The sequence below is a fragment of the Prunus avium genome, chromosome 4 (genome assembly GCF_965620075.1).
Source record: "Prunus avium chromosome 4, drPruAviu1.hap1.1, whole genome shotgun sequence".
NCBI classification, from domain to species: Eukaryota; Viridiplantae; Streptophyta; class Magnoliopsida; order Rosales; family Rosaceae; genus Prunus; species Prunus avium.
Genome location: NC_142287.1, coordinates 12,851,888 through 12,873,132, shown reverse-complemented (window position 1 = coordinate 12,873,132; position 21,245 = coordinate 12,851,888). Strand labels below are relative to the sequence as shown.

The 21,245-nt window shown below is 37.9% G+C and overlaps 1 protein-coding gene and 1 pseudogene across 1 annotated transcript; one reads left to right on the top strand and one right to left on the bottom strand.

Moving 5' to 3' along the window:
• Window positions 1–4,901: 4,901 nt before the first annotated feature.
• LOC148294827 (uncharacterized) lies at window positions 4,902–7,315 on the bottom strand. Its single transcript, XM_088252262.1, has 3 exons — window positions 6,821–7,315; window positions 6,301–6,613; window positions 4,902–5,332 (listed from the first exon to the last, which is right to left on the bottom strand). The coding sequence occupies exons 1-3, from the start codon at window positions 7,313–7,315 to the stop codon at window positions 4,902–4,904; spliced, it is 1,239 nt and encodes a 412-aa protein (XP_088108388.1).
• Window positions 7,316–16,064: 8,749 nt separating this feature from the next.
• LOC148294826 (uncharacterized) lies at window positions 16,065–18,856 on the top strand (annotated as a pseudogene).
• The last annotated feature ends 2,389 nt before the right edge of the window (window positions 18,857–21,245 follow it).

The following is a 21,245-nucleotide window of genomic DNA, read 5'->3' as shown; positions in this document are numbered from 1 at the left end:
AAAAAAATGTATCCATTTCACTATAAAGACTGATGCCACATTTTCAAGTTAAAATAATTATAATTATAAGTTAGGAACATATATATATGTATTTATAATTTATAAAATAAATAGAAAACTATTTAATCTTCAATATATATACTTTTAAACAAGGGTTATTCGCAGCAATGGTCCCTCAACTATAACCGTAGTTATAGTTTGGTCACTCAATTCAATTATTAGTTGCAGACGTCACTCAATTAGGTGTTGTGTTGCACCATTAGGGGTCGTTTGGTACGGCGGACTGTCATGGACTGGACTAAATCCTAGGATTGTCTCGGATTAGCTCGGATTGGACTAAGCTGGATTAAGTCCTGACCTACGTTTGGTGCTGCGTCGGACTAAGAAGCTAGATTGTAAAAATAGTGCAGACCTATGTTTGGTGCTATGTCGGACAAAAAAATAATTATTTTATATTTAAAAATAATAATTTTTAAATAATTAAATGTAAGTTTTTTTGTTATTAGAATTACCAAATTGACATATATATTTCTTTTCCTCCAAACCAAATTCAAATTTACATTTTCCTCCAAACCAAATTCACATGTACATTTCATATGTGCAAAAGTTAGAAATTCTTCATATATGCTAAAGTCATCTACATGACTCAAAAATTAGAGGTTCAGTTCACTATACACAATTCTACCATTAATACATACAAATAAACATCCACAATTTCAAAATAAAACTAATAAGCCCCACAACCATGAACCATCTAGCTTTAATGCTAGCAAAATGTTATACAATTTGTGGTGTTTCCAAAATGAAGCCAATCTTATCAATGCATCATTTGTGGTGTTTCCAAAAAGATCGATGCGTCAAACTTAGTTAGGCCATGACCTCAAGCATTGTCACTAAGCAACTGCTCAAAAGATGCTGTTGCAAATAGAAACATAACAATTAATGCAAAGCCAAAATTAATACCATTTGCAAAGTATGGAAAATTCACCCCAAATGGACCAAAACTTATCAACCAATGTGTGCCTAATACCACAACAAATATGAAGAAAAAAGTTGTAGGATTATTTCACTTTTGGCCAAAAGATGCTGCTGCTGTTGATTAATACCATGTTATTTATTGCATTTTCTTATTTGAGAGACCAAAACCAAGTGATATTCATGCAGGCCCAAAATTGCTCTGTCAAATGACAGATACAATCAATCACGGGCAATTGAAAACTCCAAAACTACAAATCTTTCTCTAAACAAAAAGAAAGAACAGAGCATGACTTTGCTTTGACATGGCCAAAGAAAAAGAAAAAAAGAAAATTGAATCACCAAATCACCAACCAAGAAAAAAGAAAATTGGCAAACTCCAAAACTACAAATCTTCCTCTGTGTAATCTTTTAGCACTAAATCACCAACCAAAAAAAAATTAAATTCGTAGACCTAGGTAGTGCCAGAGTTAAGACAAAGGCCTGCAAATAATGACAATGGGGAAATAGGGAAAAAGATAAATAAAATAAAATAAAATAAAGAAAGGAAAGAAAAAGGTAGAGACATTCTTATGTTAATTAATCTAATTGAATACAGTTTGAGAGAATACAGAATCTCATTTACCCAAAATGAGAACTTAACTTAAAGGAGACGTTCTAACGAGAGTAAGTTGAGGCTGCACTTCAAAACTTACACCTCAACTCGGAGTTGGGCATCCAAACTATTTCATACCATCTCCAGATCTCGGAGTTTCACATGTGTAGACCAATTAAATACATTAGATAGTAATGAAATCCATAAAAACTGAAACCACAAGGATGCATCATCCCACATGAACCAGTAAGTTCAATAAACTCAAGATTCATGTCAAAAGTCTACTCTACTTCTGAATTTCTAGGTTTTCTTAAATACCCAATTGCAAATTAATTGCAAATTAACATCAAGTATATATATGTCACTACAATAGATATGGATTCTACGAAAATTAGAGAAGAGAAGAAGAAAATAATAGAGAAAAGGAAGGAGAGATTCTCAGAGCACACAGCCAAAATTGTTGAAGACAATTGCAAAAATCAAAGAGATGGAAGAAGGAATAAGAGGGGTATCCAAAGGGAAAGACCAGAAAAACTTGCCTGGGTCAAGATTCGAAGAAGATGAGTCGATGTTGAACAAAGGAGAGGTGGAGTCGTAGAGGCGGAGTCGCGAACCACAGAGAGAGGCGTGTTCAATATAGCGAAGGCTTATTTTGCGAACCCATTTTTGGCTTCTCTGTATAAGGAGAACGAGTGAGGGGTTTTTGGTACTGTTGGGCTCTACAATCCCATTTAAATTAGTCCCCTTTCTAACCAAACATAGGTTTCAGGTACAATATAGCACAGTCCTATCTAGTGAGCCCTACCAAACATGCCCTTAGTCCTTCCGTCAAATTATGTTAAATTTTCTATCAAAAGTGAGGGTAAATTCGAAAATTCATCCACAACCCTCCCTATCCTCCACAACTTCAAAATTTGTAAATTTGTAAATTTGGAAATTCAAATTGAATATCAAATAGTAAAAATTCCCATGGATCTACTACACAAAACTTCAAAACCCTAACCCACCAACCCCTCTTCCCTCTCAACCTCTTGATGGTTTGCAAACTGAAGGCGAACCGAGTCTAAGAAAGATTCCTTTTGTGCCGAACCTATGGTTCAACCTTCCATTCTTGTTTGCTTCCTCGAGGAGGTTTAAAGATTCATCATTTCAACACTTACCCTTTTTTGTTTTTGTTTAAAAAGTTTACAAATTTTAGCACCCATGAGTCAGATTTAGTGGCTCTTGCAGGGTTAGGTTTTAAATTGGTGTATTTGAATTGGGTTCGAAGGTTATGGAAGACCGATGTGATTTAGGAGAAGGGTTGGTCTCGATACCCAGATCGGGTTCAAAGGTTGGTTCTTTTTCCTGCGCTTATTTTTTGGGTTGTTTTGGATTGTTGGGGAGAAGTGCGTGAGTGCTGAATTGGGACAAGAACGTGACTTGGGTTCTCGTAAGCGGCTTAAAATGCGAGATCTTGAATCTGTTTGTTGGTCTGAAGGTATTTATTATGAATATTTGAAAATATTCTTGTTGCTGTGCGACTTCTTTTTAATTGAATTTTTTGGTGTCAGCAAGGATTGGGTTGCGGCAATGGAGGGTTGTGGATGAATTTCCGAATTTATCCTCACTTTTGACAGAAAATTTAACAGAATTTGACGGAAGGACTAATGGTGCAACAAACCACCTACTTGAGTGACCTCTGCAACTAATAATTGAATTGAGTGACCAAACTGTAACTACGGGTATAGTTGAGGGACCATTGCTGCGAATAACCCTTTAAAAAAATACGAGTCTTCACATTCAGGGTATAAGGAAAACATCTTGTCCTCAATTGGTCTTCAGTAATGTCACCTAAAGGAAAAGTCTGAATAGTAGCATAATAATCTTTAATAAAAGTTAGTGTATCTTCAGAAGGTAAACCATGAAATTCAGGAAGCATAGAAAAATGTAATTTTTTAAGCTCATAATTCCTGGCCTCTGTTGGCAAAGCGATAGATGAAGGTAAGGTAGAGATGGTGGGCTGCGCATACTCCTCTAGGGGGCGTGCGTTATTGATGGGTTTTAGCGCCATCTCCTCTTGTTTCTCCTCTTGACTAATTAAGTAACCTAAGAAAAACAACACAAATTTAAGGCAAGCATAAGAAGAAATAACTAATAAACTTTCAGTCAAATCTTTGGCATTGGTGGCAAAAACTTGCCAATAAAGTGAGTCCCCTTGTCATAGTAGTGAGCTCGACCATTTTTTCCCCCCTCCTTTTGCAGTTATTAAGCCCAATCGAAATGATCCCGGCATGTAGGCTCGGCTGATGAAGCTTGCAAAGAAGGGTCAATTAAGTGGGGGATCAGCTGAGGCCTCACAGCCAGCTCGAGTGGTTGCTTCTCCACATATGTCTGTAGTTTGGAGTCAAGCGACTACTGTCGCCACGGTGCCCGGTCGGGGATCCCAAAAAAGGCAAGCGAACGACCATGTGACTTGAGACAAGGGGAAAAGGCGAATGGAAGAACAGCCAATTCGGGATAGCAGAAAAAGGAGGGTGGAGGAATTGTCTGAACAGGAGGCGGAGAGAAGGCGGACTGTGGAACCTTTCAGTGGTCCGTTAGAGTTGTGGGTGGATGCTGACCTAGTTCTAAGCTCCTACGAGGTGGCATGTAAGAGACTGCTGAAGCCGGAGGTAATCGAGGGGATGTTCCTCGATGAGATGAGGTATTGTGGTATGACCCTCTCTGCTTTGAAGGACCAGAAGAAGGTGAGACGTACCTAATTTCCTCTTGATTGCCCCCTTTTTGTTTGATCATGCCTAAATAACTTCTTATTAGGCCACGATAAAACTATACGTTGTCGCTCAGAACGTATCTACTTATCGGGAGTTTGATCGAGGCAAAAAGGATGAGCAAGCCATAACCCTGGGTCAAGGCACTAGGCTCGCCCTTCTACCTTTTTTCCTATCGGTCATACGCGTAGTCGTTGGACCTCTTCCATGTTTGGCAGCTTCTCATAAGCTCAAAACAAATTACAAAAATAAAAACAAAAAACAAAAAATAAAAAGGGAAAATAGTAGTTTTACCAGAAATTCATTAGTATGCACCAACGCCCAGGGAAGAACGTTGCCTTCCCAAAGGGAACCTACAAGCTAAGTGTTTAATTTAGGGTTTTCTATCAAAATAAAAATACAGACTGAAAAAATAGTTGAGGGGTTTGGATTTAGAGGTGGAGGGTTTGCCATAATATTATGGTGGAGGTGGTCGGGGAGGCGGCAGTTGAGGTTGATGAGGCTGGGCTAGTCCAGCATCTGCTGCCTCTCGGCGATAAAGCCTCTGAGCTAGTCCAGCATCTGCTGCCTCTCGGCGATCAAGTCCTGTAGGCGCTTGATGTTGCTGCTATAAATTTAGCTTCTGTTGTAGAAATGGTGACAACCGGCTGTTTTCTCGATGACCAAGCAATAGTTGTTGAACTTAGCATGAACACAAATTTGGATGTACTATTTCCGTCATTAAGATCACTAGAATAATCACTGTCATTGATTCCCATTAGCTTACCCCCAACTTCCTTTTTGTAGAATAAACCAAGATTTGTTGTTCCTTTCAAATAATGAAGCACTCTCTTAGCTGCTTGATAATGAAGTTCAGTAGGTGATTCCATGTACCTGCTAATAAGGCTCATAGCAAACATTAGATTAGGTCTAGTAGCAGTTCGATACATTAGGCTTCCCACTATTTGCTTGAAGTGAGTGCTGTCGACTTTCTCTCCTCCCACATCCTTACTCAGCTTTGTTCCTAGAACTATAGGATTTTGAACAGAATTGCAATATTCCATGTGAAATCTTTTGATAATCTCCTTAGCATATTTCTTTTGTGCAGTAAAGATCCCATTAATTTCTTGACTACTTCACTTCAATTCCAAAGAAATGGTCATCTCAAATTCTTCCATCATGGACTTCTTGAATTCTTTGAACATATTTTCATTATTTCCTGTGAAATGAGATCATCCACATAGAGGCATACAATGAGAATCTTCCCTTATTTTCCATCCTTGACAAATAAAGTGTGCTCGTATGGGCACTTGGTAAAACCGTTCTTCAAGGAGTGTGACTCTATACAACTATTCCAAGCTCTCGGAGCCTACTTTAGTCAGTATAGGGCCTTTTTCAATTTGTAAACTTTTTGTTCTTTCCCTCTTTGTACATATCTAGGAGGTTGATTGATGTACACTTGTTCATTGAGCTCTCCCTATAAAAATGCAGACTTCACATGAAGTTGATAGATTGAACAATCATTCTGTGCAGCTAGGGATATAACTAAGCGTATGGTATCATGGCAAACCATAGGAGCAAACACCTCTGAATAATCAATACCATACTCTTGAGTATAACCTTTAGCTACTAACCTGGCTTTGTACTTGTTGATCCCCCCATTTTCTTTGAACTTGGTCTTGAATATCCACTTCACTCCTACTATTTTTTCTCTTTTAAGCAATTCAATCAACTCCATGTATCATTTCACCATATTTTTCGGTTGAAGTGCTTTGAGACCATTGAAGTTTAGATGTCCAAATCTGTAGTGCCACATCCACGTCTCCTCTTCAACTATGGATTTGAAACACATTTGTTTCTTAGCTGATACTCTAGTTTTGAGTACAAACATGCGGTTGGAAGTGATATTAACTTGAATGATCAAACCCTTGTCAGGATGATGAATCTGACCAAAGTTCTTTTGAATCATGATGACAATTCCTTTTTCCTGCAACTAACCAAGACTAATCAAATTGTTTTTCAACTCAGGAACATAAAATACCTCAGTTATACAGTGCATCACTCTATTGACTTCAATCCTTATGTTGCCTTTTCCCATGACACGAAGACTAGAGTTATTTCCAAGTTTCACATTATCCCTGAAGGATTCATCCATCTTCAAAAATAGTTTTTTGTTCCCACTCATGTGATTGTTGCATCCATAGTCCAAGTACCAAGTATTGCCCATCTGATCACCTTTCTTTTCAGCATATGCCATCAGCAACATCTCGTCCTCAGTCTCAACCACATTAGCCTTGTTTTCCTTCTCTTTCTAGGGACAATCATATTGAAAATGTCCAAGTTCATGACAGTGGTAGCACTATGCAGCTGATTTGTCAAACGAACCTTGTCGGCCTCTCCCTCTTCCTTGACCTCAGAAACCGCCTCAACCTCTTCCTCTTCCCGGTGTGTAATTCTCTTGACTAACCTTGAGGGCTTGTTTGTCAATCTCATGACCAACCATCCTTTATTCATGTACCAGCAGACTACTTTGCAATTCATTTGATTCTTCAATTGAACATACACCATAGTTGTATTTAGGTGTCGTAGATATGAGAATCTTCTCAATCACTGCTACATCTTCCATTTTCTCTCCATGTATACTCATATTGTTTGCTACAGTTAGTGTTCGAGCAAAGCAGTAAGCGACAATTTCTCCATTATTCATTTGCAACATCTCGAACTCTTTTTGAAGAGCTTGCAATTGTGCATGTTTAACTTTAGCCATCCCTTGATACTTTTTCTTCAAGGAATCCCAGATATCCTTTGTTGTATCCTTCTTCAGAATTGTCTCCAAGATAGCTCGATCAATTACTTGAAACAAGTAATTCTTGGCCTTCAAGTCTTTGAGCTTTTGTTCCTCTAGGGCTTTGAGTTGAACTTCTACCAACACTGTCCCTTCTGCATAGACTTTGATTCCATTCTCCACAAGACTCCAATATTCTTTTGATCGCAAGAGGTTCTCCATCAACATGCTCTAATGGTCGTAATGACCATCAAAGCGTGGGATGGATGGTTGAATGAAATTGCTTCCCTCAGTCGACATTGAGACTTGCTACTGCAAGACGTGATGCTTTTGCTATCTTTGATCTTCAGGCCCCAATTAGAGCTCTGATACCAATTGTTAGTTTCTAGGGTTTTAACTGAGAGAATATCAAGGTGGGAGAATGTTTAATTCATTGAATGAGAAAAGTGGCTTAAATAGCCTTACAAAACAGAAAGAATAACAACATGATTCCATGACTAACATCCCTTACCTTTGGCTGCCTCTTCCATTTTTGTAGAGAAGGTGAGAAAGTCAGTCAATTGAGATTTTAAAAGATTATTAGGGATAAAATAAAAAAATAAAAAACAATCTAGTGGATTTAAGCAGAATATAATGATGTGTAGGATTTTATTTATGGATTTCTATAATCAAGATTTTTTACTTGGATTTTAAAGATTTGGAAGGACCACGTGGATTTATTCCAGGGTCGACATAAGATTTTTTAAGAAAAAATAGACTCATAAATATGAATAGCTAATATTATTTCATTGTTTCATGGCTACTTGTAGATTCATTACAACAACCAGAAAGAGAAGATGCAATAGCAGCAAGTACATAGTTTGCTCCCAGGTTAGGCTCTAATATAAGGAGTTTCTTGAGTTTATCATCTCAAGAAATAACCAGGCCATGGTTTCTACAAGCACCTAAGAAGCTCCTTAGTATAACAGAGTTAGGCTCCATTGGCATATTTTTGATAATCTCATAAGCTTCTTCAATCAGACCAACTCTTCTACGCAAATCTACTAAGCATCCATAATGTTCCAATGTTGGTTGAATACCATACGTTCTCACCATTTGATTGAAACATTGTCGAACCTTATGTCCTGTTTGTGCCTAATAAATCTCGGTCGTAGAGATGACCGAAAGAACTTTCTCTCGGCCCTAGCACCTGCCCATGGACTGAAATGTGGCATTTCATTAGGCATTTGCCTCCATCAAGGGCAAAAGAAAAGCCGCAAAGGTAGAATCCTCTCGGCCTCTCGACCGCGGTATTATCGGCCGAGGCCGAAGGACGCAACGGCCATGGCGGAAGATGTTAAGGTCACATCGCCACGTGGCAACAGGATCCCACACTTCATTTAATGAAGTAATGCCTCTGTTTATTGCAGCAAACCCACTGGCCACGAAAAAGCATTTAATGCACGAGGGAAGATGGGAAGTGACTGAAGTCAGGGTTTGGTGATGGGAATCAGAGTGATTAGACGCAAACATTCTCACAAAAATTCTCACAGCTTGAGAGATTAGGTCACCAGCTATCAGAGCAATAAATGCGTCTCCACGGCCAAGGGTGCAGACCCGCGATCAGGGCGGCGGCCGAGATTTACCAGGATTTATGGGGTCACACCACCATGCTTCACAATCCCAAATGCCGATTTGACTACCCACTTGCTCTAATCAGGCTCCACCATGCAGATTTTCAGCCTCGATTACTCCTCCAGAGCTCTTCCTATAAATACCAAGCTCAAACTACGTTCAAAGGGTTCAACACCAAACACAAGCCTCCCACGGAGCAAATTATATTTTCCTGTCATTTACATTGTTGTAATGCACTTTCAAAACCTTTACTTGCTTTCCTAGGAGTAGTGATAGATTGTAAGGAAAATCCGTTCATCAATATATCATACGACCCTTGACCTTCAGGGCGCCGGAGCACCATCTTTGTTACTCCACTCATCCACCCCATATATCATACGACCGTCGCTCTCTGAGCAAAGCGCCGGAGCACCACCCAAAACCCACCATCAACACCACCACTAAACGGCCTTGTAGCTCAATCCGTGAACCTGACGGCCGAGATCAGTTCCTCTCTCGGCCACAATCGTTTGGTTAGAAGTCAAACTCGAATAGGCGCACCACTTAACCATTTACCCAAACACATCACTCTCTCAGATGCATGGTAGACCATGCTGGCATGCCCGCGCACAACCGCACCGCATCCAAAAGAAGGACGCCACGTGTTGACGCATATCCCCTTGGCCCGGAGCACCAGGCCGTGAGATTTGCGAACAGGCCAACATGTTCATGGCCCAAATGGCTACATGCTAACAAGATGGAAGAGAATGGCATGCTCTGGTACTAGCCCAGTTTGTTCCAAGCGAGTAAACAATGAGATAATGTTGTGAATTTATTGCAAGCGCACAATTCGCACAAGTAATACAATGATAAGTAAAGTGTCGTTCCCACAAAGAGTGATTTAATTTACTAAGTATCGATTGCGATTAACCCAAGACTTTATTTGAACAATTGAATGATGAGATTCGATTGGTTAATTAACTAAAACAATGAATAAAACCAAGCGTAGAAAAATAAAGTAGTGAGATTCAAGTTATGAGAGCACTAGAGCTTCCGATTTCACCATAGCCAATTCTACCCAATTCCCTTAGCATGTTAATCCTAATTATTCTCCATGTTGACAATCGATTTTCCCTACTTGATTTGATACTTCATCCCTAGTTATACCAAAAGCATTCTTATTAACCAACCCACTCTATCTCTAGTGATGGAATTAAGATAATAAGAACCCATTAAACTCCTTGGAAAACCTGTCAAACAACCACATAAGTCATGACAAACATCCCTGTCTATCATGTAACTCTTGGCATCTATTACAAGAAGAAACCCCAAATTGGATATCACTACCGTCAATTTAGCATCAAAACAATTAAATGTTGGCCAAACATTCAAAGCATTAAGCATGGTAATAGATACTCAACATGGAAAAATACTTGGAATTAACATTGATTAAAATAACTGAGTATTCATGGCTAGGCTACATCGTAGCCCTAGCAAAAAGGAATTAGTTCATGACAACTTTAATCAAAACCATGATAAACAGTGTGATAGGAAAGAAAAAACCAATTGAAGATTTGATCTCTGCACAACAGCAACTCTAGCTCCAGGTCGTCTTATTTGTCTCTCTAAAACTCTCTCTCGTGCCTTTGTGGTCTGTGGTCTCCGAAAAATAAAAATCATCAAACTCCTAGCCTTAGATTAAGGCTTAGTATTTATAGGCCAAAGGGAATTGTCCAAAAATAAAGAAAAATAATTATTATTTAGGAAGTAGAGGAATAATAGGAAGGCCAAAATGCAAAACCCAAAATGATGAGAAAAAAATTAAATAGAGTGCAACTAAGGAAGACTTGGGAATTATCCAAGTCAAAACAGGAAGTTGCTTTGTGGAGAGGAAGGTGCGGCTGTCCAAGTCTTAGAAGGAAAGAAATTGGACTTTGGGAGAGAATAAAGAAGTGGGACCAATGGCTTAAACAGATTGCAGCAAAACCAATGGAGTGGTCATCTGTTGTTCTCGTCTGGAGCTATCAACTCCACCATTGTACCATTTTCTGGTAAGTCTTCATTACTGGTATAACTGTAGGCAAGGCTTGTGTGCTTCAATAAATTAATCAAGGAATTCATCTTCACATCCCATAAACTCTCTGTCAATTCTTTGTTCATCATTCTCAAACCACTAAGTACATATATTAAATAGGGTAAATGGCCGAAAACCCCCGTGGACTATTTCGACTGTCGAAATGTCCACCTGGAATATTTTTTCAGCCAATTTAGCCTTCGTATTAAATTTAATCGCCAATTTCACCCCTGCCGTTAGGTTTTCCCCAATTCCATCCAAATGCCCGTAAAAAAAACCACGTGAGAGGCACGTGAGTCGTCTGCTGAGGGTAATATCGTCCTTTCACACTTCAGCCCTCAGCCCCTTTTGACTGCTTCCTTCGTATGGTGAATTCCCAAATCAGACTTATGGTTCTTTCAGTTTTTCGAAAAAGGCTGAGAGTGAAAGAGAGAAAGCGACTTATTCGAAAAAGGGTGAGAGAGAAAGACAAAGTACGGCGACTGTGAGATTCGAATTGGGAGAAAGAGTCAAGATTCCAAACGAGTTCGACAAGGGTGATTTGGTAAACGAACACAATGAAAATTAGAGATGGTGGGGAAGCTCCCACATACAGTAAGCAGCTTACCTTATTTTATTTGTTTGATGCAATTGTTTGGGTTTTATTCTTGGTTGTTGTTGGATTTCATTGCTGGACTTCATGAAAAAGCATAAGAAAAGGAAGAAAGTGGTCCCTATGGACGTTGTTTGTTGACTAAGACTTAGGTTGGGTTGTGAATGTGGTCCCTATGCATGTTGTTTGTTTAATGTTTGTCGAGTTCTTTGTCTGAGTTTTGTCTGAGTTTGTATTATATGGTATTGTATATGGTAAATAGTAAACATATAGTGTACTGTATAGGGTAGATAGTAAATGTATATCGTACTATATAGGGTAAATAGTACTGATGGTTTATATATGGGAGGTATTGTACAATGGATTGATGGGCAAGATGCAGATGAGGTTTCAATGCTTGAGTTATTTGAAATGGTTAAACACCTTGGGTATGATGAGCAGAACATTCAATACTATTACATGTTGGAATTTTTGTGAGTATTTCAAAATACAAAATTTATTTTATTATTTATTTTATGTTTCCGTATTTTGTGTGGTTTAATTACAAGTTTAAACTGAATTTATTTTGTAAATTTATTATATGAATTGAGTGTTATGATTTGATTGTATATATTACTTTTGATTTCAAAAGCTTATTTGTGTTGGTTATAGTTGGAACAATTTTAGTCTTCAATTGAGATAATTATTGATTTGTTTTAATGGTCTTTATGCAGCTTTATTCTAAAGCTTTGGTGTGGCAATTTCATACAAACTTAATTGGTTTTCAATGCCTTTGCCATTTAAAGATTTGAATTCAAAATTCATTTGCGTCAGTTTTTGTTAACCAATTTCTATTTTGCAATTACTACTTTGTTTTGCCATTAATTTGGTGATATTATAGCTATTAAGTTTGTGAAAACGGGCAGACAATTATGTTGCTTTATTACTATTTCTTTTAATGCCTTAGCTCCTATAAACACCCTTTGAGAATAGCTGGAAAGAGAGAAATTAGATTGACACCTTTCTTCATTATTTTATTCCCCGCGTTCTTGAGTTTGTGTTCCAATTTATTTTCTTCTATCAAGGGAAAGATTCGAGTTGTTCATCCGACCCAAGTATTGCGAGTGTATGCTTATGAGGGTCATAGGTTGTTGTATCCTGGAGGGTAGGGTGTCATACAACCTTGCTACACCGAGACATTGTCTCCGAGGGGCGAAATCTATTCTTAAGGACAGTGAATGACACGCCTCAACCTAAAACTATTATTCTACTCAAGTATCAGGGAGAACGATCTTCTACATCCCAAAAGATAAGTATCTTGCTGTAATTTCATTAATCTTATTTAATCTACTATATCAATAGAAATTACAATTTTCTAATAATTATTTATGTGGTGTTTTGCAGGAAAAGTAGCAATCATAAACCAAATTCTCCAACAATCTTAAGAGTAGATATTCGGATGCTACTCAAATTTTTTATATAACTAGAATTCCTTCTAAGAACCTATTGAGTTTTATAAAATTATAGTGGAGGCTTAAGAGTCTCAGACTCAGACGAATAATGAAAAGGGAAAGAGGCGAAATCCCAATAGAACCTTTTAGAGGGGTGTCTCAAGAATAATTGGCATTGCTAGATAAGTGTTTCCATGTGTTTGGTTCAGAACTGGGTTTTCAGGGAAGCTTGTCTCATTCATAGTATTATTTTGTTGACGCATCTAGTGATAAAATCGTATATACATTACTGATTTATGAATTTAGTTTCCAGCAGTACATTCTTTAATTTGCATATAGAATTAAGGCTTTAATAATATATGTTACTGCTTATTTTCAATTTGTATCTCACCATATTTGTTTTAAAGCATATTTATTTCTTGTCATTTGTAATATGACATTGAGATCTCTTCAATTATTCATATTATTTACTTTGGTTTTACTATAAATTAATGGGTTTTGCTAGATGCCTTTCTATCAATTCATTTCGACCCATTAAACACTAACGTTTTATTTTGATAGAGAGGAAACTATAGTGAAGTCTTGACAGGAGCCATATTGAGTCAATTGCCATGAAGTGTATATAGAAAAGACGCAAATAAAATGATAAATTTATATCACTGTAAGTAGCATTTATTTTTTTAGTATGGTATAAGGATTTTAACCTTAAATCCTTTGAGGCTTGTTGGCCTATGAGGTACGTGAATCATGTAATTATTTTGCAGCTAATGTTGGATGTTAATTATTCGTTTAAGCCAATTCAATTGGCTTTGATCTCTTGGCAAAATTTGTGAAATGTATATATTTTTGAAGTGCTACAGTGTCTTAATATATTTTGAGACTTTCCGCAATTTGTGGGGGTTTGAGAATTTCATTAACTTGTGGGGGTTGTTGTCTTGTAATCCTTTTGCTTTAGTAAATTATTTTTGGTGGCCCATGTTGGAAACATAGAATGAACGTGTTCTACATTGAAATATTTGAAAATGTGGGGGTTCTTTATTTCCATAACCTTGATATTACGTACTGTCAATAATTAGTAAATGAGTACTAATGGCAAACATGTTAATATATGTGTGAAGTTTGCTTATACGATCACAATTCATTTATAAAGGAAATATACGTTGATGTATTATTATTAAGACTAATTCATTTTGTCTTCATTTTTGACATGATAAAAATGGGTGTGAGCTGTGATGGTCTTGGTATAAAATTTTGGTGGAGACTTCTTATTGTCTTAAAGAAGTTCCTATTGAGAATCGAGAAGATTAAGTGACAACTTGGATATGCAATCATGATTTCAGCTGTTTAAAGTGCACAAAAAGGGAGTAAGAGTATCATGAAGTACTCATTATTTATTAAATTTATTTAATGAATTAATTGTTATTCTGTTGTTCATAGCTTCAGTAGGTGCACTCAAGTTTCATAGACTGTTGCAAACTCATATTTGAGTACGAAAATATTTGAGAGGTTCAACAGGTGCACTCAAAGGTTTATGGACCATTAGAGACTCATCATATCTGAGTACCAAAGAATTGAAAGGGTTATATCCCTAAATTGTGAGACGTCAAAGTTTATCTTGGCCAATTCTTTGACAAAATCATGGTGACAAAGGAAATGGAATACATCAAGGGGGATGAGATTTATGTCTATATCAACAGTCAACAGTGATGGTAACCCAACCTATGTGAATGGAGATCCCAGGAAGTAGGTTCATATGGGTAAGAACAAGTCACTGGGTGATTGGGCGTGCACTATCAATTTATATTCTTGAGAGTCCCTCCCTATGGTGTAGATAGTGCAATACTGCAACGTTTAAAGTTGAACTTATGTTCTTAATGAATACCATAGCCCTTATGGGTGGTGTGCTTGATTGCAGTGCACACTTGATGGATTCACCTATATGAGTGTGGAAGTGGGGTCGCTTCCTATGAGAGTTTAGACATGCTCTCTAGAGCACTCATGAATATCCAGGTGGGCACATGGCCTATTCGCGCCAACCCGCTTGAACAAACTTGAATCGGAGAATTTAATGTGGGTGGTCAGTCCTCTGTTTCACACAAAGAAATCTTGGTTCATAGAAAATTTTATTTTCACCAAATTTCTGTGAGATACGGCTAACTCACCCTAAGGCTGGTTCATAGTCCAAAAGACACCAGTTCTGATGCATTGAATTTTCACTTTGCCTTGAGACCTTTTGTATTTTGAAATATGTGGGGGATTGTTGGAATTTTTGTGAGTATTTCAAAATACAAAATTTATTTTATTATTTATTTTATGTTTCCGTATTTTGTGTGGTTTAATTACAAGTTTAAACTGAATTTATTTTGTAAATTTATTATATGAATTGAGTGTTATGATTTGATTGTATATATTACTTTTGATTTCAAAAGCTTATTTGTGTTAGTTATAGTTGGAACAATTTTAGTCTTCAATTGAGATAATTATTGATTTGTTTTAATGGTCTTTATGCAGCTTTATTCTAAAGCTTTGGTGTGGCAATTTCATACAAACTTAATTGGTTTTCAATGCCTTTGCCATTTAAAGATTTGAATTCAAAATTCATTTGCGTCAGTTTTTGTTAACCAATTTCTATTTTGCAATTATTACTACTTTGTTTTGCCATTAATTTGGTGATATTATAGCTATTAAGTTTGTGAAAACGGGCAGACAATTATGTTGCTTTATTACTATTTCTTTTAATGCCTTAGCTCCTATAAATATCCTTTGAGAATAGCTGGAAAGAGAGAAATTAGATTGACACCTTTCTTAATTATTTTATTCCCCGCGTTCTTGAGTTTGTGTTCCAATTTGTTTTCTTCTATCAAGGGAAAGATTCGAGTTGTTCATCCGACCCAAGTATTGCGAGTGTATGCTTATGAGGGTCATAGGTTGTTGTATCCTGGAGGGTAGGGCGCCATACAACCTTGCTAGACCGAGACATTGTCTCCGAGGGGCGAAATGTACTCTTAAGGACAGTGAATGACACGCCTCAACCTAAAACTATTATTCTACTCAAGTATCAGGGAGAACGATCTTCTACATCCCAAAAGATAAGTATCTTGCTGTAATTTCATTAATCTTATTTAATCTACTATATCAATATAAATTACAATTTTCTAATAATTATTTATGTGGTGTTTTGCAGGAAAAGTAGCATCCATAAACCAAATTCTCCAACATTACAAGCACAGAACAAATGGGTGGGTAGAAATTAGGACATATAAGGATTATTTTGGAGCATTAAAGTTGATGAAACCGAGCCAGCTGTTTGTGTTATACATAACTGAAAATCCAGCACCTAGGCCTCTAAATGTTGCGTCCCCAGTATTCTCTGCAAATGCTGAACATCACGAAGACACTGCTCCTGGGTATGATGCTGATGAAGAAAATGTGCAATATGAGTTCGTGGATGTTGAGATAGAGGAAGAATTTGGTGAGGCAGAGGAAGTTGAGGTAGAAAGTGATGAAGCTGAAGGTGGGGAGGATGACGAAGAAAATGGTGATTTCATAGACAGTGAGTTTGAGCAAAGTGATGAAGAGGACAACATGAATTTCATAGGTATGTTGTAAGTGAAGAGCAAGATGATGGAAATAAAGAACCAGGTGAGGGTGACACTGATGGTTATAATACATCAGACTTAGAGAGTTTGCATGAAGATAGTGAAGGTGAAGATGTCAAGAAAAGAGGTTTGAGGCAACCAAAATTCAAGCAGTATAATAAACAGCATGACCTTTTAGATCCAAAATTCCACTTGGGTTTGGAGTTTCCTAATATGCAGGAATGTAGAGAGGCCATAAAGTACTATGCATGCAAGTGTGCTAGAAGAATAAGGTATGTGAAGAATGAGCCTAATAGAGTGAGGTTGGTATGTGATGGTAATAATAAGGGTGATAAGGCAAAGAGGCATACTAAGGGTGAAAAGGCAAAGAGGCATGGTAAGGGTGATAAGGCAAAGAGGCAGAGTGAAAAGAGTGAGAGGAATGGTAAGGGTGAAGAGGGTGAAGATGAATCTGCAGATAAACTTGAAGATTGTCCTTGGTTATTGTATGCTGCACATGTTGGGAAAGGACCCACTGTTAAAGTGAAGACATTCCATCCAATTCATACATGCGGCAGATCTCAAAGAACTAGGTTTGCCACTTCACATTGGTTTGCTAAAAGGTTTGATGAGGATCTAAGAACCAATCCTAACATGTCAGCTGCTAACTTCATGGCATTGGTGAGGAAATATTATAGTATAGATGTTACTAGGGACCAATGCTACAAGGCAAAGAATTTCGCAAAGGAGAGGATTCAAGGAAGCATTGAAGAACAATATGAAAAGCTGTGGGATTATTGTGAGGAGCTTAAGAGGCAAAACCCAAGAAGCATAGTTTTAGTGAAGACATCATTGCGGGGAGATGATCCAGTTTTTGAGAGGCTTTATATATGTTTTGCTCAACTGAGAAAGGGGTTTATTGAAGGATGCAGAACCATGGTTGGTTTTGATGGGGCTTTCATCAAAGGACAACATCCAGGACAACTTTTAAGTGTTGTTGGGATTGATGCCAATAATGGCATGTTCCCAATAGCTTTTGCTGTTGTGGAGATAGAAAACAGAGACACATAGACATGGTTTTTAGATATATTCTTCAATGATGTTGGGGTAAGAGGCACTGAAAATGGGTGGGTTTTTATCACTGACAAACAAAAAGGACTGGGGCAGGCAATTGCGGCTTTAAAGCCGGATGCTGAACATAGGCATTGTGTAAGGCATTTGCACAATAATTTCAAACTTGCTGGGCATGGTAGTTTGTCACTTAAACAGAGGCTATGGGCTGCTGCTAAAGGTACAACACTTCCTTGGTGGGAAGCTGAGATGGACAATATTATGGAAATATTTGCCCCAGCTCATGCATGGCTTAAGGATAGGCCTGCAATTCATTGGAGCATGTCACATTTTACTACTGGGAGCAAGTGTGATATACTACTGAACAATTTAAGTGAATGCTTCAATTCAACCATTTTGGAGGCAAGAGATAAACCAATCATCACGATGGTGGAAACAATAAGAACCTATTTGATGTTGAGAGTTGCAAGAGAAAAAGGAAGTGAAATGGACTCAAAGAGTTGGGCCAAGGACCTTTCAGATTATTTAAAAGAATTTGAAAGAGAGTGACTCATGCATTGCACAGAATGCAGGTGAAAACAGGTTTCAAGTCACCCATATGCTTGGTAGGCAATATGCAATTGATCTAAATACTCACTCTTACTCTTGTCAAAAATGGGATCTATGTGAGATCCCATGTTGCCATGCCATGGCTGCAATATCAAGGCAATAGAGAAGCCCAATGAGTTATGTCAATGAGGTGTATAAGAGAGAAGCTTATGATAGGGCTTATAGCAATTACATTTCACCAATGCCAAGCCAAACCTTATGGAGGAAATCAGGTCATGAGCCAATTAAACCCCCACTGTATCATAAACAGAGTGGTAGGCCAAAGAAGGCAAGGACTAGACCCGCTAATGAGATCCCAAAGGGTGCCACCAAACTTAGGAGATATGGAATTGTAATCCATTGCTCAGTCTGTGGAGGAGAGGGCCATAATGCTACTAATTGTGGAAGGGCATATGGCAATATGGGAAGAGGCAGAGGGAGGGGAAGAGGGACAGGAAGAGGAAAAAGCGTGGGAAGAGGAACTGCAGCCACTGCTACATTACAGGTAAAGGATGTCAAATTATGATTGAATGTTTTAATTGGACTCATTTGAGTTTTAATTGTGATTAATTTCATTTGTAGGCAATTAGAGGAGGGTTGACAAGGACTGCAGCCATTGCAAGCCAAACAGCTCCAACCAATGTTGCTAGCCAAGCAAGTGGAACCAATCTTGCTTCACAACCAGCTCCCTGCAATTTAGCTTCACAACCAGCTCCCTGCAATTTAGCTTCACAAGCAGGTCCAAGCTCACAACCTGAGTCTACTGTTACCACTCAAAACAGTTCCAGGCCAGCAGGGAAAAGGTTCAAATCCCCTGCAAAAAGGGCAAGGTCATGGAGGTAAAAGAGATGATGGATTTCATGGGTATTTTGAATGGATGCCTTGGTAGTTTGGCTTGAACAGATGGGCTAGTAGATGTTGGAATGTGTATTTTGAACAGATGGGTCTTTTGGATGATGTTTAAGCAATGTTGGAATGTATATTTTAGTAGAATGTGTATTTTGAAATGATGGCTATTTTGGATGTATTTAAGCAAAGTTGGAATCCGTATTTTGAACTAATGGCTATTTTGGATGGGATGTATTTCAACAGTTAGAATGTATATTTTGAACAGATGGCCCTTTTAGATGAAGTTTTGGATGTATTGCAGATGTTGGAATGTATATTTTTCAACATATGGCTATTTTAGATTAAGTTTTGGATGTATTGTAGATGTTGGAGTGTATATTTTTCAACAGATGGCTATTTCATGGATTTCAAATGTTGGCAATGTTAATATGTTGAATTTGGATGGATTATGTTGAATTTTGAAGTGTTTCACAAATTAATCTATCACCAAGTATACTACTTGGATTAGTGTAGGCTTTATGCCTTGCTTTTGTTGTACTGCTCTGTTTGCAGTTTCTGAGTATTTTGCCTTGGCTTGTGCCAAATGGTAAGTTTCAGTTACCCAAAAAAACAAAGAGGGCATTCAACCAAATTCATTCAGCCAAACCTACATTGAACCTCAAAATCTGCCACTGCATTTGTTAAGCCAAAATAATGCACAAGCCACTACATTCAACCAAATCAAAACCTACATTCAACCAAATGAAAAGCTAACTAATACAGTAAACAACAGCAAAATTACAACCAAACAACTCAGCAACCAAATTCGAAATTTTTTCTCTCTGTCTCTTAGCTCTTGCACAATCTTCTTCTTTTTAGCTCTTTTCTCTTCCAATGACTTGATTCGTCTCAACAATCGACATATGACATGTTTGGCCTGCTCAAACATTTTTGGGTCCTTCCAAGCCTTCCAACCACAGCCACCACCATACTTCTCTCTACAACACACATATAACCTCCTCCCTACATTTTCATCAGACCAACAAACAATCGTTTCAACCTCAAATCCACACCGGCAGATACGCACCATATCATCCTCTCCATAATAAAAGTGGTCGAACTTGATTCGATAAAAGCTGCACATATGTTCCTATGCATCCTATCTTCAACTGCAATTTCTATCTTCGATTGCAATTTCTTCTCCTGTTCTTAAAAAGTGAGGCTGAAACGAAGGCTACAACTGGTGGTTTCGAAAAGGCTAGTTTCGTTTATGTCGAATCTCCATGGCTGAAACAAACCCTAAAAGGGTTTGGTTTTTGTCGAATCCCCTTGGCTGAAACGAAGGCTAAAGGGGGCTGAGGGCCGAGGTGTGAAAGGACGATATTACCCTCAGTAGACGACTCACGTGTGCCTCTCACGTGGTTTTTTTTACGGGCATTTGGATGGAATTGGGGAAAACCTAACGGCAGGGGTGAAATCGGCGATTAAATTTAATACAAAGGCTAAATTGGCTGAAAAAATATTCCAAGGTGGACATTTCGACAGTCGAAATAGTCCAGGGGGTTTTCGGCCATTTACCCTATTAAATATAGTCACGTACTTAGATATTCAATTAATGTATTATTCACGTCAAAATCCGATTAACAAACCATTTCCAACTCTTCACAACTAAACACAATATAATATCCTTAGAAAGTGAAAACGATTACATAGTAACTCTTAAACATTAAATCATCCAATAACACTCAGTCAGATACTTGAATAATAACCATAATAATAATAATAAATAAATAAATTAGAACCCCTAGAAATCCCATCACTTCCATTAATGCATAATCTTCGAATATAAAAAAAAAAAAATGACACTCAGGAATACCATAAAATACTATAATATAATCTCAAAATCCAACCATAATCAAAATAATTCACATAACAGTGAACCCTCGTTTATAGGGTCGTTCTTGCATTTCTCGGATGATACAATTATCTCGAAAGACTCTCAGTCATCCTAGGGATCAAGCTTCCCAAACTTGGTCAACGGGGCCCGTGGGGGCCCACGACCTCTGATTTCCGATCCGAAAATCCTACGAGTTCAACAAGGTTTAATATACAAGTTCTGCAAGTTTGGTCCGTATCGAACGGTCGGATCGCTCGCGATCACACGATCGGACGGTTATCTTTTAACCCAAACTTTAGGTCATTGAATTGGAGTATCCGGAACCCCGATTCACGATCCGCGAATTCCTACACGATCCTAGAGATGTCTAGATCAACATATATTGAAATGAAGTTGATCCAACGGTCCGAACATATCAAACCCAGATAACGCCTAATATGCAATATCCCATCGACAGTCAAACAGTAACCAAATTCAAATCCAAGCATACCGTCGTGTTCAGGATAA

Excerpts from the sequence above, each read along its gene's own strand:
- LOC148294827 (XM_088252262.1), bottom strand. The coding sequence starts at position 7,315 with ATGTTGATGGAGAACCTCTTGCGATCAAAAGAATATTGGAGTCTTGTG. Across the intron at positions 6,614-6,820 it reads AATTGCAAAGTAGTCTGCTG|AAAGAGAAGGAAAACAAGGC; the intron begins GTACATGAATAA and ends GATTGTCCCTAG. Across the intron at positions 5,333-6,300 it reads AAACAATTTGATTAGTCTTG|TTCTAGGAACAAAGCTGAGT; the intron begins GTTAGTTGCAGG and ends AAAATCCTATAG.